The sequence below is a fragment of the Gracilinanus agilis genome, chromosome 1 (assembly GCF_016433145.1).
Source record: "Gracilinanus agilis isolate LMUSP501 chromosome 1, AgileGrace, whole genome shotgun sequence".
NCBI lineage: Eukaryota > Metazoa > Chordata > Mammalia > Didelphimorphia > Didelphidae > Gracilinanus > Gracilinanus agilis.
The window spans coordinates 214348901-214364985 of record NC_058130.1 but is presented as its reverse complement, the minus strand read 5'-3'; the positions used below and the strand labels follow the sequence as shown (position 1 = coordinate 214364985).

General features: G+C 39.4%; 1 protein-coding gene across 1 annotated transcript in view; it reads right to left on the bottom strand.

Moving 5' to 3' along the window:
- The window catches only part of PRKAR1B (protein kinase cAMP-dependent type I regulatory subunit beta), a 219261-nt gene that overhangs the window by 95610 nt on the left and 107566 nt on the right, over nucleotides 1-16085 (bottom strand). Inside the window, exons 2-3 of the mRNA XM_044660121.1 lie at nucleotides 15260-15321; nucleotides 14394-14440 (exon numbers count right to left, since the gene is read on the bottom strand). Of these exons, the coding sequence (XP_044516056.1) occupies nucleotides 14394-14440; nucleotides 15260-15321 (109 nt within the window). The remainder of the gene's footprint in view (nucleotides 1-14393; nucleotides 14441-15259; nucleotides 15322-16085) is intronic.

Sequence of the window (16085 nt, the reverse complement as noted above, 5' to 3'; positions counted from 1 at the left end):
AGAGAGAGAGAGAGAGAGAGAGAGAGAGAGAGAGAGAGAGAGAGAGAGAGAGAGAGAGAGAGAGAGAGATTATAAGTCCTTCAGAATTAGTGAAACCTGCTTTAAATTCCCAGCTGAGTCCTGACACTTACTCACTGTGTCAATCACATAAACTCTTAGCTCTCATCTGGAACATGAGGATAATAAAATCTCAACTCTCCTTCCACTTCACAGAACTACTATGACGAAAGCACTTTTGAGATTATAAAACATCATAAAAACTTTGGTTATTATCATTCTTGAGAGGCAACTTTATATAGTAGACAAAGAAGGAATCTAGGGGTTTAGGAAGACCTGAGTTCCAGTACAGTCTCTAACATATACTTGCTATGGGACACTGGGAGTTCCCTATAAAAATGAAATCACAGATTCAGTTTTTTAAAAAAATGACTATTGCCAGACTGAAGTGATGATAAATATCTGCAATCTTTCCCTTGGGGAGACTGAGGTCAGCAGATCTCTGGAGCTCAGGAATTCTGAGCTCCAGGTAATTAGTTAGACTAAGTCAAATATCAATTGGGCTTCCTAAGGACAGGACAAAGCAGCACAGGTCAGAAATGGGAAAAGTCAAAGCTCCCATGACAGTTAGTGATGAGATCAGGCCTTTGAGTAGTCACTGCACTGCTAGGTTGGGCAGGACAGAGAGATCAAGTCTTTAAAAAAAAATCACTCATTTCTAGATACTAAAGAGAAAGATAGTTTAGGGAGCACACAGGTTAAAGGACAAATTTATAAAGGCATCATAAGGTTGTAGCTGAGTGGAAAGCTATGACAAAGCCACCCAGGGCAACATCAAACAGAAAGCACCCTAGGGAAACCTCTGATCGGTTTCACGGCTACTGACCACGGGAATTTGGAGGTGGAGGCGGAGTGGTGATGAGAAGGTTCTGCTTTAGACTATGACCTTATACCACTTTCTCTGAGTCATCAGCACATCCCACACTCAATCAGCTACTTAGAAGACAGAATCTATTCTACAGTAATGGAAGATAAAAGCTTGAACTTCCCCAATTACAGACCCTCAGCTTAGTGACAGCATTCTGCTTAGCACAAATTTTATACTTTCAAGCAGGAATGTGATCTTAGACCTCAAAATAGGACCAAGGATCTAGGTTGAAGGGCAGAGAGGTGGCTCAGGGGATAGAAAAGCCAAGCCTGGAGACAGGAGGGCCTGGGTTCAAGACTAGCCTCAGATACTTCCTAGCTATGTGACCTTGGGCAATTCTGCCTGGACTTTACTACTCTTCTGCCTTGGAACTGATACTTAGTATAGATTCTAAGACAGAAGAAGGGAAGGAAGAAAAAGATTTTCCTTCTCCTCTTAGCTACTTAGCAATCAGAGATATCTTTTGGTATATTCAAAGGAAGGACTAAATAATGAGTTCCAAAATTGCATATAATATAGACCTATGTATGTGAAGGAACTTCCTGATCTTTGATTTTTTTTTTGTGATGTCAATGCCTTTTTATTTTTTTATTTTTTTCCATTTATTAATATTTATTTTTTAGAAAAGTTAACATGGTTACATGATTTATGCTCTTACTTTCCCCTTCTCCCATGGCCAATATTCATTCTGATCTTTGATTTTTAAGAGGGTCAAAGACCATCAATTTTGGGGTTAAATGCTAACCTAATCAATAAATTGATAGTCTTAGCCAAAAATAAGTCTCTTGAATACTTTCAATCCTAACAATGTATGGAACCAGATCCTGACACTTCTGGAAGAATTTTTGCCTTCAGAAACTATATTCGTTACATTTCCTCTGCAACCAATATTAAGCCTTTTGTCATAAAAAAAAATGGAGAGCTGAGGCAATTTATGAAACTTTTGTCACCTTAGTTATCTAGCTTATTCAGGAAAAGGTGCTTTATTTTGTTTTGTTTTCCTAGAATTATACCTCAATTTTTCCCTTTATCCTACATTTACAGACTTATAATTGTCAGACAAGAAAATAACCTATGTGCACTTTTTTCTTTTTCTTCCTTGAAAACAGTGAGAAAAAAAGGTGAATAAATTAATGTACTTTCTTCCCAAGATCTTAAGGCACAAAAAATCCAAATTCATTCTCACTGCAGATTCACCAAGAATAGAATGTATTTTACTTCTAGGCTATGGGAACTGGAGCCTGCAGCATGCAGTAGTTTCAAGAGTACAATTTGTTCCACTTTTTTTTTTTTAAACCCTTACCTTCATCAGTAGAACATTAGCTCCCCTCCAAGTCTCTATAGCAACAAAGTCACAGATTCACATCCCTCTACTCCTCAAAAAATATTCTGGACTCTCTAGTATAAACAAAAATTGCCAGAAGACAATTCACTGGCTTAATTTTCTTCTGCTTTTCAATGGTACACGACTTCTCTTAATTTTTTTTCAAAATCTCTTCTTATCTACTGGCTTCTTCCCTGCTCCTACACATAGGCCCAAGTCTCCTACATTCCAAAAAAACTCCTCACTAGATCCTGCCTTCAGCTGTCATCATATAGTCCTACTTTCTTAGCTAAACTCCTAGAAAATGCTGCCTACACTCGTTATCTCCATCTTCATGCCTCTTTTGTAATAGGATTTCTTATCTCATCATTACCAGTAACCTCCATTGCCAAATCTGATGAGTTTTTCTCATTCCTCATCTTGCTCAAACTCACTACTGCTTCTGATTACCCTCTTCCCTTGGGTTTCCCTGACATTGTTCTGTCTTGGTTCTCCTACCAGTCAGAAGGCATCTTTCTCAATCTCCTTTACTAGTTCACTTTCATCTGGCCTCTAATTGTGGGTGTGGCCAAAGAATCTGTCTAGGACCTCCTCTATTCTCTATACTCAGTCAGTGACTTCATCAACTCCCTTGGGTTTAATTATTGTCTCTATTAAGATGACTCCTGGATCTGTAAACCCAGCCCTAATCTCTCTCTTTGGAACTCCAGCCACAAATCTCCAGCTGCTTATTGAATATTTCAAACTGAAAGCCCTCTAGGCACCTCCAGTTCAGCATGAAAAGAAAAAAGTGCATATATTGAGTGACTATGCTTGGGTTACTTTCTTGTCTGACAATTAAAATATGCCTGTAAATGTCAGATAAAGGAGAAAACTGGGTTATAATTCAAGAAAAAACAAAACAAAACAACTCACCTTTCCCAAGTGTTTCATTTAGCCAGCCATTTGCCTCAGCTCTCTCTCTCTCTCTCTCTCTCTCTCTCTCTCTCTCTCTCTCTCTCTCTCTCTCTCNCTCTCTCTCTCTCTCTCTCTCTCTCTCTCTCTCTCTCTCTCTCTCTCTCAAACCCTTACCTTCCTTCTTGGAATCAATACTGTATATTGGTTCTAAAGCAGAAGAATGGTAAGGGCTAGGCAATAGGGGGTTAAGTGACTTGTCCAGGGTCACACAGCTGGGAAGTGTCTGAGGCCAGATTTGAACCTAGGACTTCCCATTTTTAGATCTAGCTCTCAATCCACTGAACCACTCAGATGCTCCCTCTCCATTTTTCTTGATGACAAAAGGCTTGTTATTGGCCACAAAGGAAATATTAGCATAATTTCTGAAGGCACAAGTCCTTCCAGAAATGTCAGGATCTGATTCTTCATCTACCGGTGAAGTCCAAAGCTGAGACTCTTATTCTTTCAAAAACCTTCACCACTTCTGAACTTCCTGTTTCTGGTCAAAATTCCACTACAGTTCCTGACTCCCAAATTTGAAACCTTGGCATTATCCCTAAGTCCTCGCTCTCCTTTCATTTCCACATAGCCAATCACCTGGCAAACGTTGTTATTTCTACTTCCCCAAACTATCCTACAAATCCATCTCCTTTTCTCTGCTCACACAGTCACCATTGCAGATCAGCTCCCTCACCTGTGCTTAACACAAGGCTTGGCACATAGTAGGCATTTAACAAATACTTGCTTCTTTTCTTCCTTCCTAGACCTAAGTTGTCTCCCATGATAGAATGTAAGCTTCCTGAGGGCAGGGGGTATTTTACTTTTGTCTTTATATCCCTAGTGCCTAGCACAATTCCAACAAAGGTGCCTAGTAAAAAGCTTTTGAATTGACTGACTGTCTTGGATTAGCCTGTATTTCCTAGCACTTTTAACGTTTGCCAAATGTGTTCCTCACAATAGCCCCAGGAGGTAGGCAATGTGAGTGTCACTATCCCCATTTTACAGAGGCTCAGAGGAATTAAGTGACTTGTCTACAGTCACATAGTCATTGTCACCAGGTTGCTGCCTAGCTACCTAGATGAGAATGTTCAACAGATACTCGTTGAGTCATGAGCCAAAAAGTATATTGGATGACAACCTGTTAATCGAGATATTTTTCTATCATTCAGTCAATAGAAATACCTCACTATGTTATGTGACCTACTACTAGGTGCTAGGTCAGGTCACCAAGAGCACTGAAGGAGAGATACTCACCTTTAAGGAATAGAAACATTACTGATAGAAAAAGCAAGTAGAGAGGATCTGTTTTGCCATAATTATCTTCTAGAAAACTGGGATATGGAGGAAGAGAAGAACATTGAAGCAAAAGAGGCTAAAGAAAAACATCCTCCTTGACCTGTCATATGTATCAATGACATCCCCCCCCCCACCTAAACCCATACCTACTATCTTAGAATCAATACTGTATATTAGTTCCAAAGTACAAGACTGGTAAGGACGAGAAAATGTGTTATGTCCAGGGTCACATAGCTAGGGAGTATCTGAAGCCAGATTTGAACCCAGTTCGACATCCCTGGCCTAAATGGCCTGTAAAGTTCTTGCTAGTTCTAAAGCTTTGCTCCAGTAAACTTTCTCTGTTTCTGGGATTTTTACTTTCAAGACATTTCATGATATCTTTAGCATCCCTACACCAAGGCAAGACTGGTGCCACAGACAATTTTTATAAATAACAAAGGTCTGAAAACAATTAAAGAAAGAATTAGACCTCTAAGAGGGCACTAAACAAATTGATTTTTTTAAAAACCATAAAAATTGGTGGATGGGAGCAACCTTTTAAAGTAGGAATGCTCTGTTCTATGAATAAAACAAATAGAAAGATATCTTTATATTTAGAAAAAATGGATTATAGCTCTTGGCAACACAAACTTCTCGGGAGGAATTTCCAATGTCTTTCTCGAAAACCAGAATTTAAACCTAAGCTGGTATTTTTTGGCATTTATTCACCTGTGGTTCTGGTCAGCTTAGGAGTATGCACAAGTGGGTTCCCTCCCTTTCAGCAACCCATTTTGAGGATACATTTAGAAAAGAAATGTTCTCCTACTAGGTAAAAACACTCCCCTCACCCCCCTCAAGGTCCATGAAAGAAAATAGACCATTATTCTTCTTTAGACCCAGAGGTAACCAATGGGGGGAAGGTAAATCTTTTTATTGGATGCAATTATGCAGATGCCAAGCTCCTTCTCTCCCCTCATCCACAATAAAAATGAGGCTCATCAATGTCATAAAATGCCATCCCAGGGAACCTCCCACGTTGCATATGAAAGCCTCCACTGGAAATGCTTCTGGCTAGCTGTTCCCATCAATCTGGGTCACATGTTCAAGGGTTGTTTTATTTTATTGCCGACACTGAAAAGAAAAAGTGAATTTACAGAAAGGAATAAACAAAAGGAACTGTGTAAGGCCCAGGAGGTGAAATGTGGAGGTTAGATTATCCTGCTCAGGCAATTTCATATCCGTGAGCAGTAATAACAGTAATTATTATAATATATATCCCCATAACTCAAATAGACTACCCAGGATCCCATTTATTTCATCCCAGGTTCCATACTGAGTATCCAAAGAACCTTTTGATTCAGTCAATGTGGCGTTTGCCCACACTCCTACTTTATTACTTATTCATTTACACATACCTTCCTATTTATATTGAAAATTAAGTTCATCCCACATCTGTAAGGAGCCTCTGAATATGGTTCCTTCAGAGGGCTACACCCAGAGCCCTACCCTGCATTCAGTACATCACATAGCTGGAAAATGTGATTAGATTGATGGAGGCCAGAAGAGCTAATGCATTCATTCTGGAACTCCTACGTGGCTCAGGTTGCCAGACTTCCCATAGACACGGGATTGTCCCATCCGGACGGATAATGGTCCCGAGTTGGAGACTCTAGCCAGGAAGTCAGAATACACTACTGGAACATACCACTGGTCCCATTCCCTTCCTGCTGCCTTCCCCTCTGCTACCATTGCAAATGCTGGCAAGTCAGTCATCAGTAAGTAATGCAAAGAGGGGGCCTTCTTTGATGTTAACCCAACTTTTATGGGTAGACAGGTAAAAAAGCAACTTTAGTATAAAGATGGAAGGAGGATGATTGAATCTGCCAAGACAATATATCTGGAGAACTCCAGTTACTGGAAAGTGACCTAATTTTTTCCCTTCTTGAAATTGCCTCCACATGTCCCCACTCTTGGAGATAAGCCAGCTGTAACACATTTATGCAAGAGAAGGGGAACCCAAGAATAGGTAGTTAGCTGAAAGAAGGGACTGTGAAACCATTTTCATAACTTTGGCATCGTCCCTCACGTCGGGCAGAATCAGAAGTGGCCAAACCAAGCCCTAGGTGATGATGATAATGATAACTTTTAAAAAAGGACAAAACAACCATGTAAACAATAAAAAAATGCCAGTTGCAACCCTCCCACTTGGAAAAACTTGAAGATATCTCTGGATGGTCAAGCACATTCCTCAAATAGTATGTTTCCTTGAACTAAAAATCATTTAGGCTAATTTCTGCACGGATGGGATTCAAAATAACCTTAATGCCTTAAGATTCAATTCGGCCAGTATTAAGTACCTTCGTGTGCCTGCTAGGGGGCAGCCAGGTGGTATAGTGGATAGAGTGTCGGTCTTAGAATCTACAACTCATCTTCCTGAGTTCAAATCTAACCTTGGACTCTTACTAGTTGTGTGATTCTGGGCAACTCCAAACTTGCCTCAGTTTCCTCATTTGTAAAATGAGCTGAAGGAAATGGCAAAGCACTCCAGTATCTTTACCAAGAAAACCCCAAATAGAGTCACAAAGAGTTGTACATGACTAAAAAAATGACTGAACAGCAAATATGAGTCATTTAGGTTAGTTTTTATACAAATGGGATTCAAAATAACCTTAATGACTTAGGATTCAGTTTAGCAAGCATTAAGTACCTACTATGGGCATTATGTGCCTAGTATGAGTAAGGTCCAAGGGAAACAAAAACAAAAGCAAAACACAGCCCTGCCCACAAGGAGCTCAAATTCCATTGAAGGGATACATGTAGGCAACATGTAGGCAGAGAAGTCAATTTAAAATATATACAAAGTAGTTTCAAGAGGAAGAGAGCACTAGCTGGAAGGAATCAAAAAAGGTTTGTGTAGGAGGTGGCACCTGTGGATTCCACCAGATTAAAATAGCCTCCTAGAAATCTATCCTCCCAAGGCAGTAACCAAGCATAATGGCCCAGTAGCCATGATTCATTATCTTTCTTTTATGAGGTAGGAAATTCAAGTGGGTTCCCTGGAGTGGGGGTTTAAGGGTGAGGACTAAAAAAAAAAAAACTCTTGTATTGGAAACAAGGTTAGTTCTTTTCTATGAAGCTTTGAAAAGCTTTTAAATGTTTTATCCTTTTAGTTGAGAAAGGAAATTTTAAAAGCTACTGCGTACAGAAATCCTCCACTAAAGTATTATTTGGATGTTTCTTCAAGTGGTAAAGGTGACCTAGGCTCCTCAAAGGCTGTTTCAGAGGAGAGCAAGCTCTAGCAGATTCTATCATGCTTTCAATGCCCATCTCAAGTCTTTCTTTTGAAGATGAGCCCAGATAATTGTAGGTGTGTAAGAGAATGGAAACAATGGATACTGGGTAATGGAATTCTTAGCAAGAACTCATGAAGCTTTCTAATAAGGTGCTGGAGGGTCTGTGAGCTGCAATGGTAGTGGGAATGCCCACTTTGATGAGAGTATATGTATTGTGGTGGTGGTGGTGGTGGTGGTGGTGGTAGTAGTGATAGTAGTAGTGGTGGTGGTAGTAGAAGTAGCAGTAATTGTGGTAGTGGTGGTGGTAGTAGTAATAATAGTGGTGGTGGTGGTAGTAGTAGTAATAATTCTAGCGGGTATAGTGGTGGTGGTAGTGGTAGTAGTAGTAGTAGCAGTAATAGTAGTAGTGGTGGTGGTAGTAGTAGTAATAATGCTAGTGGAAGTAGTGGTGGTGGTAGTAGTAGTAGTAGCAGTAATAGTGGTAGTGGTGGTGGTAGTAGTAATAGTGGTAGTGGTGGTAGTAGTAGTAGTAATAATGCTAGTGGTGGTAGTGGTAGTAATAGTAGTGGTGGTGTAGTAATAGTAATAATGCTAGTGGAAGTAGTGGTGGTGGTGGTAGTAGTAGTAGTAATAATTCTAGTAGAAGTAGTGATGGTGGTGGTGGTAGCAGTAGTAGTAATAATGCTAGTGGAAGCAGTGGTGGTGGTAGTGGTAGTAGTAGTAGAAGCAGTAATAGTGGTAGTGGTGGTGGTAGTAGTAGTAATAATGCTAGTGGAAGTAGTGGTGGTGGTAGTAATAGTAGTAGCAGTAATAGTGGTAGTGGTGGTGGTAGTAGTAATAGTGGTAGTGGTGGTAGTAGTAGTAATAATGCTAATGGTGGTAGTGGTAGTAATAGTAGTGGTGGTGGTGGTAGTAGTAGTAACAGTAATAGTAGTAGTGGTGGTGGTAGTAGTAGTAGCAGTAATAGTGGTAGTGGTGGTGGTAGTAGTAATAATAGTGGTGGTGGTGGTAGTAGTAGTAATAATTCTAGCGGGAATAGTGGTGGTGGTAGTGGTAGTAGTAGTAGTAGCAGTAATAGTAGTAGTGGTGGTGGTAGTAGTAGTAATAATGCTAGTGGAAGTAGTGGTGGTGGTAGTAGTAGTAGTAGCAGTAATAGTGGTAGTGGTGGTGGTAGTAGTAATAGTGGTAGTGGTGGTAGTAGTAGTAGTAATAATGCTAGTGGTAGTAGTGGTAGTAATAGTAGTGGTGGTGTGGTAATAGTAATAATGCTAGTGGAAGTAGTGGTGGTGGTGGTGGTAGTAGTAGTAATAATTCTAGTGGAAGCAGTGGTGGTGGTAGTGGTAGTAGTAGTAGTAGTAATAGTAGTAGTGGTGGTGGGAGTAGTAGTAGTAATAATTCTAGTGGAAGTAGTGATGGTGGTGGTGGTAGCAGTAGTAGTAATAATGCTAGTGGAAGCAGTGGTGGTGGTAGTGGTAGTGGTAGTAGTAGTAGAAGCAGTAATAGTGGTAGTGGTGGTGGTAGTAGTAGTAATAATGCTAGTGGAAGTAGTGGTGGTGGTGGTGGTAGTAGTAGTAATAATTCTAGTGGAAGTACTGGTGGTAGTAGTGGTAGTAGTAGTAGCAGTAATAGTGGTAGTGGTGGTGGTAGTGGTAGTAGTAGTAGCAGTAATAGTGGTAGTGGTGGTGGTAGTAGTAATAGTGGTAGTGGTGGTAGTAGTAGTAGTAATAATGCTAGTGGTAGTGGTGGTGGTGGTGGTAGTAGTAGAAGTAGCAGTAATAGTAGTAGTAGTGGTGGTAGTAGTAGTAGTAATAATTCTAGTGGAAGTAGTGATGGTGGTGGTGGTAGCAATAGTAGTAATAATGCTAGTGGAAGTAGTGGTGGTGGTGGTAGTAGTAGTAGTAGTAGTAATAGTGGTAATGGTGGTAGTAGTAGTAGTAATAATGCTAGTGGTAGTAGTGGTAGTAATAGTAGTGGTGGTGGTGGTGGTAGTAGTAGTAACAGTAATAGTAGTAGTAGTGATTATGCTAGTGGAAGTAATGGTGGTGGTGGTGGTAGTAGTAGTAGCAGCAGCAATAATAGTGGTGGTGGTGGTGGTAATAATAATGGTAGTGGTAGTGGTAGTAGTAGTAGTAATAATGCTAGTGGAAGTAGTGGTGGTGGTGGTGGTGGTAGTAATTACAGCTCTGTAGTACAAAAATAAGAAACTACTCTAATCATTTCAACCATCTTTAACAGAAAAAAGGTACAAGGAAAAATCTCTTTAGGGACCAAACGTAGGACCTATCAAATTTATTTCAGAATTTTTTCTGAAGGGAGGAGTATGAACTCAAGTACCAAGGAAAAGCTCCAGTGACTGGTATTGATAATGTCAGTTCCTTGAGGGCTTGGTAGAAGTCCTTACACATAACAGACTTAAATGCTTGTTGGACTGTGTGATGGGATTAGTATCTATTGTCTTTACTTTCACTGTTCCCAGATTTGACTGGCCCAAGCAAGCTGAATCTTCTTTAACACAATTTTCCTATAGCCCCTGACCATCCTGGCTACTCAAGGGCATAAAAAGGCCTGCCAAAGTAGAATCAAGGCTGTTCCCATTTGGCAGTTGTCCAAAAGTCACACCACCTTCAAGCTCTATGGACCAGATATTTCCATATGCTGAATGGGTTGAGAAGGGGAAAGATCTGTCTACTCTAAGCTAAGGAAACTAAGAGATGAAAATGCCTAACTCAGGGTCATAGAATCAGTATATATGTGAGGGAGGTAGGATTTTAGCTTCCTGACTCCAATCAGCTTTTTACTCCATCAGATTATCTCAGTTTCCCTTTCCAATTTCTCACAAAGCACCTTCCCCTCTCCCTTAAACCCTTATCATCTAAGAATCGATACTCTATCAGTTCTAAAGCACTACTATTATTACCACCACCACCACTACCATTACTACTACCAAACACACACTTTCACCAAAGTGGGCATTCCCTCCACCAGTGTAGCTCATAGATCTTCTAGCACCTCATTAGAAGGTTCCATGAGTTCTTGCTAAGAATTCCAATACAGTAAGGGCTAGATAACTGGGGTTAAGTAACTTGCCCAGGGTCACACAGCTAGGAAGCATCTGAGGCTATATTTGGACACAGAACCTCCCATCTCCAGGCCTGGCTCTCTATCCACTGAGCTGCCAAGTTGCCCCCAAAGCACCCCTTTAATGGGTTCCAGAACCTTGCCAAGAATAGAAATCAAAGAATTTAAACCCAAGTTTCCCTATCCCAGGTATACAGTGTTGTTTCTGCTACCCCATTGGGAGCTAAAAACTGAATTGAGAGAAAACAGAGGTTTAGAATTTGGGACTCATTTCCTCCATGAAAACTTCCCCGAAGATGGCAACCCTCTCTGATCCCCTTCCTTTAGCTTTCCTGCACCATTTTGCAACTTGACCACACAATTCATCATTCAGCAAATCTGTCTTGAGCTCTTCTTGTCATTTCATATACACTGTCCCTCCAAGCAAATTTTAAGATCCTTTAAGGGAGAAAATCAAAAGGGAGTGAAACTATTTCTTCTACTTCTATATCTCCTGCAACACAAAGCCCCATAACAGTCTGTCAATATCATGTTCCATCCTTAGACTTTTCGGAAGATTATTCCCATTCTCTTACATCGAATGTCCAGCTGAATATTTGTACTTGTCCATGTTTATAGTTTCTGTTGGCCATTCCATGTATCATTTTTTAAAAATGCTTTACCAGTAGGAGATGAATATGTGGTCAAGTGGTTTGAGCACAGGACAAGAAACCAGGAAGTTGTGCCTTCTAATCCTAGCTCCACCACAGACTTCCTGTGGTTGTAGGCAACTTGATGAGCAAGCTTCTTCATGCCTCAGTTTCTTGCAAATAGAAAGATCCAAAACCCAATGCAAGTTTTTTTCAGTCTTCACTAAAAATCTGCCTTAGAAATCTCGAAGTTAATAATTGATATTTTCTTAGATGGAAATGTTCATTAAAAGGTGAGGGGGTGGCTCTATCTTTTAATTTTCTGATGCAACAACCTTAGCATGTACATTTTGTCAACAAGATAGGAATAGTGAGTCAGAAGGATTTCCTGTGTAAGTAAAACACTTCCAGAGGCAGAGTGTAAGGTTTTTTCAGTTCCCAGAAAGACTACAATTAGACGGTCAATTTGACACGAACAAACTGCTAAGAAAGTTTTTTTTTTAATGTAATAATTTTCACTAAAATAGCTGCAAACTGCTGCCTGCGGTTCAGTGAGAAGAAAAATTCCTTTAAATAGCCCAGAGACAAACTCACTGGGTGACACGCAGTTCTACAATGCCGTTGGTGAAGGGAGAATGCAGTCCATCGAATCTGTTAACTGTGTGCTAGCATTTGGGGCTGCAGGAGGGTTCAGTACCAAGGCAAACCTCAGAATTAGCTAGCTTCGTGGCACCAAAATGGCAAAACCAAAAAGAAGAGTATATGATAGCAAATGAGGAAATCTTTTAAGAGTTTTCTATGATTTGCCAGGAAGAATGTAGGTGGATACTTATTGTGAAGATGACATTTTGGGGAGAAAACTGACCTCTTGGCATAACTTGCAATTTTGTTTCTCTATTGGATTCAAGAAGCGTTTATCAAAAGCTACAATGTACAAAAAGTACTACTCTCAGTACTGGGCACATAAAAGGAAAAGATGAAATGTTTTCTGCCCTCAGGTATTTAAAATATTATGCAAGAAAAGAGGGAGAAAGAAGCAGCTAGGTGGCTCACTGGATAGAAAACTAGGCCTGGAGATGGGAGGTCCTGGGTTCCAATCTGCCTTCATTCAGGTATTTCCTAGCTGTGTGACCCTGGGCAAGTCACTTAATCCCAACTGCCTAGCCTTTACTGCTCTTCTGTCTTGATTAGGATACTTAGTATTGATTCTAAAACAGAAGGTAAGAGTTTTTTTAAAAAAAAAAAAAAAAAGAAGTGTAGCCCTTTGAGAAACAAGCAACCATCAGGGCAAGAGCCTTGGGAAAAATCCATTCTAAGGAAATAGGAGATGGATGGTGATTCAACAAAGACTGAGAAGGAGAGATCAAATAGATAGGATGAGAACCAAGAGGAGAAAATCATGGACGTCAAGAAAGGAGAGAGTGTTCCAAAGGAAGGAATGATCAACAGTATCAAAATCCATAGGGAGGTTAAGGAAAATGAGGCCTTAGAAAAGACCATTGGATTTAACAATTAAGAGAATGCTGATAACCTTGAAAAGAGTAGCTTGGATTGAATTTCAGGGTCAAAAGAGAGATTGTAGATGATTGAGGAGTGGGTGATAAGAAAGTAGAAGCTATCAATGTTGACAATCTTTCCAGGAGTCTGGCAGGGAAAGAGAGGAGAGATATAAGACAATAGTTTGAAGGGATGGCAGGGTCAAAGTAAGGTTTTAAAGAAGGGGTAAATCTGAGCCAACAGATAAAGAGAGGCAGAAAATGATTGAAAGAATGATTGATGGAGTAAGCCCTGGAGATGATGGAATCATTGGTGCAAAGAGAGGAGGTATCCTTGGCAAGAAAGGGTACCTGTTCTTCAGAGATAGGCAGAAAAGAGAAGAGGATGAGTGGAGAGGAATGAGGATTTATGACATGAAAAAGCGAGGCCGAGGAAGCTTCTAGTAGGTGACCTTTATTATCTCAATAAATTAAAGAGACTGAGAATGGTTCTTGAAATGGGGGGTGGGGGGATACACCAGAAACTTGAAGAAAGAAAGATATGTTTGGAATCATCACTGCAAGGATTTATCAAAAAACACTTAAAGTTGGCAACTTTCTAGTAAGCTTTCTATTATGAAGGCTTTGCCAGAGGCCAAAAGTATAGGAAGGATGGAGAAAGCAAACAATAGGAAGTCTTTCTGATCAGAGATAACATACTTTCTGAGATTTTATTACAATGATCATAAAATCATAGATTGGGAGCTTGAAGAGACCATCTAGACCAGTGATGGGCAAACTATAGTTGGCAGGCCAGATGCAGCCCCCTGAAATGTTCTGTCCTGCCAGTACAACATTATTCCTAATCTGACAAATACAATGAGTAGGAAACAATACAATGAAACTTCAAAAGAGTTGCCTTAGAAGCAGACTGACAGATGAGCATTTCCTTTCCTTTGGCCTCCTCTTTAAAAAGTTTGCCCATCACTGATCTAGACCAATTTCTTCATTTTTAGATGAAGAAACTGAGGCCTCCAGAGGTTAATCAGGACTTCTGAAAAGATGAAAGACTAGTGAGAACAAGTGATATTAATTTAAATGATATACAGTGTGAAGATTAGTCATCACTTTTGTAGTCTACAAAAATTTTGCTCATTAAAAAATAAGTGATAAATATGCCAGAGGTTTCTAATAAGTTAAATAAAGGCCAGCAATGAGATTTGATCAATGGAGTTAAAGTTATCAAAAAACCTGATCAAGGGACAGCTAGGTAGATACTTTCTACTTGTGTGACCCTGGGCAAGTCATTTAACTCCAGTTGCTGAGTTTTTATCACTCTTCTGCCTTGGTACTGATATTTAGTTTTGATTCTAAGACAGAATGTAAGAGTTGTTTGTTTGTTTTTTAAAGCATAAGCAAACAGTGGTGATATTTTCCTGAGGTTAATTAAATACTTACATCAACTTCTCCTTGATCAATGACATAGAAATTATCACCTTCATCTCCTGGAAAGACAAAAAAAAATTTTTTTAAGATATTAGAGAATTGAGAAAGTTAAAAGCATGTAAATTATTTGTACCTTGCTAAATAGCATTTTCTTTTTCTTTTATTCTTCCTTTTTCTTCCCTCCTTTATTCTTTTCTTCCTCTTTTCCTTTTTCCTACCTTCTTCCTCTCTTCCTCATTTTCCTCTCTCCCTTTCTGTCTCTCCCCTCCCTACCTTTCTGTTTCTCTGTCTCTGTCTCTCCCCCACCTCTCTGTCTCTGTCTCTCTGTCTCTCTCTCTCTCTCTCCTCCCTTCTTTACTCCCTTCTTTCTTTCCTTCCTTTGGGTCTCCGAGTTATCTGACCCACACTGAAAGTTTAGGGACTACTCACAACCCATCCCTACTACTGATCAGTACAGCATTTTTCTGTTCTGTTTCTGACCCATGCTGGTTTGTCCCTCCTTAGATAACATTTAGTGCAGCAACCTTATTGGCTTAACTTATTACAGCTCGAAACTCTCAAGCTCAATTGAATCTCAAGAATCAGAATCTGCTAGTACATGAAATTAAAGCATGGACCAGTACCTAGCTAAATGAAATGTCCAAAATAACTGCTCATGCCACTTAAAAGCAATATTCTAGTTCTCAATATGGAATTCTAAGCAAATCGAGAAAATTGTGAAGTCATAACGTTTTGCTAAGCACACCGTTTTAAGGTCACATTTAATAAATTCTGTAATGCATAAATGATTTTCTTCTATTTCTATCAAAACAGAACTAAACAATGAAATCTTTGTAGATATTGTCTCTCATTCAGGGAAAGTACAAGGTGAAAATTACCTTGCAGTATGACCGTTTCTCCAGCAATATGAGTGACAGGAAACATGGCATCAAATATGTCACTAGAAAGTAAAATACATTTGAATTATAGTTATATGCATATTTTAGAAATTATACTTCTTTAAATTTTTAAGTAAAGAGTCACTTAGTTACTGGCTGTGTGACTCTGGGCAAGTCACTTAAGTCTGTTTGCCTCATTAAACTGTTATATTAGCCATTATTTATTAATAAATTGACTGTTCATTGTTTTAATTAAGAAACAAAACAAAACAAAAAGTTGTCCCAACCCTGGTAGGGGCAAATAAGCATAATGATATTAAATTTAGAACTGTTATAGCTAATGTTTAAATATATGAAATGTTTAACATGCTGATTCATCCAACTGACATTATACTATAGTTAACATGAACAGAGCACATGAAATGGAAACATTGTGCAAATTAAGAAGCTTGTATGTCTTGTTTTCTAAATTTACATGGGGAATTGGCTGAAGAAACAGAGCACAAATTGGACTGCACACGCTCTAAATTCATCCAACAATGAGTTGGCACAGATAGAATCAAAATTAGTAGGGAGATGTTTGTTGAACTATGAAATAAGATGAGTAAATATGTCTCCTAAGAAGTCACAGATGCCCATTGATTAGGGAATGACTGACCAAATTATAGCATATGAATGTAATGAAATAATAGTGTTCAAAAAGAAAAGGAAAGGAGAGGAAAGGAGAGGAGAGGAAAGGAGAGGAGAGGAGAGGAGAGGAGAGGAGAGGAGAGGAGAGGAGAGGAGAGGAGAGAAAAGAAAAAAGAAAAGAAAAGAAAAAAAAGAA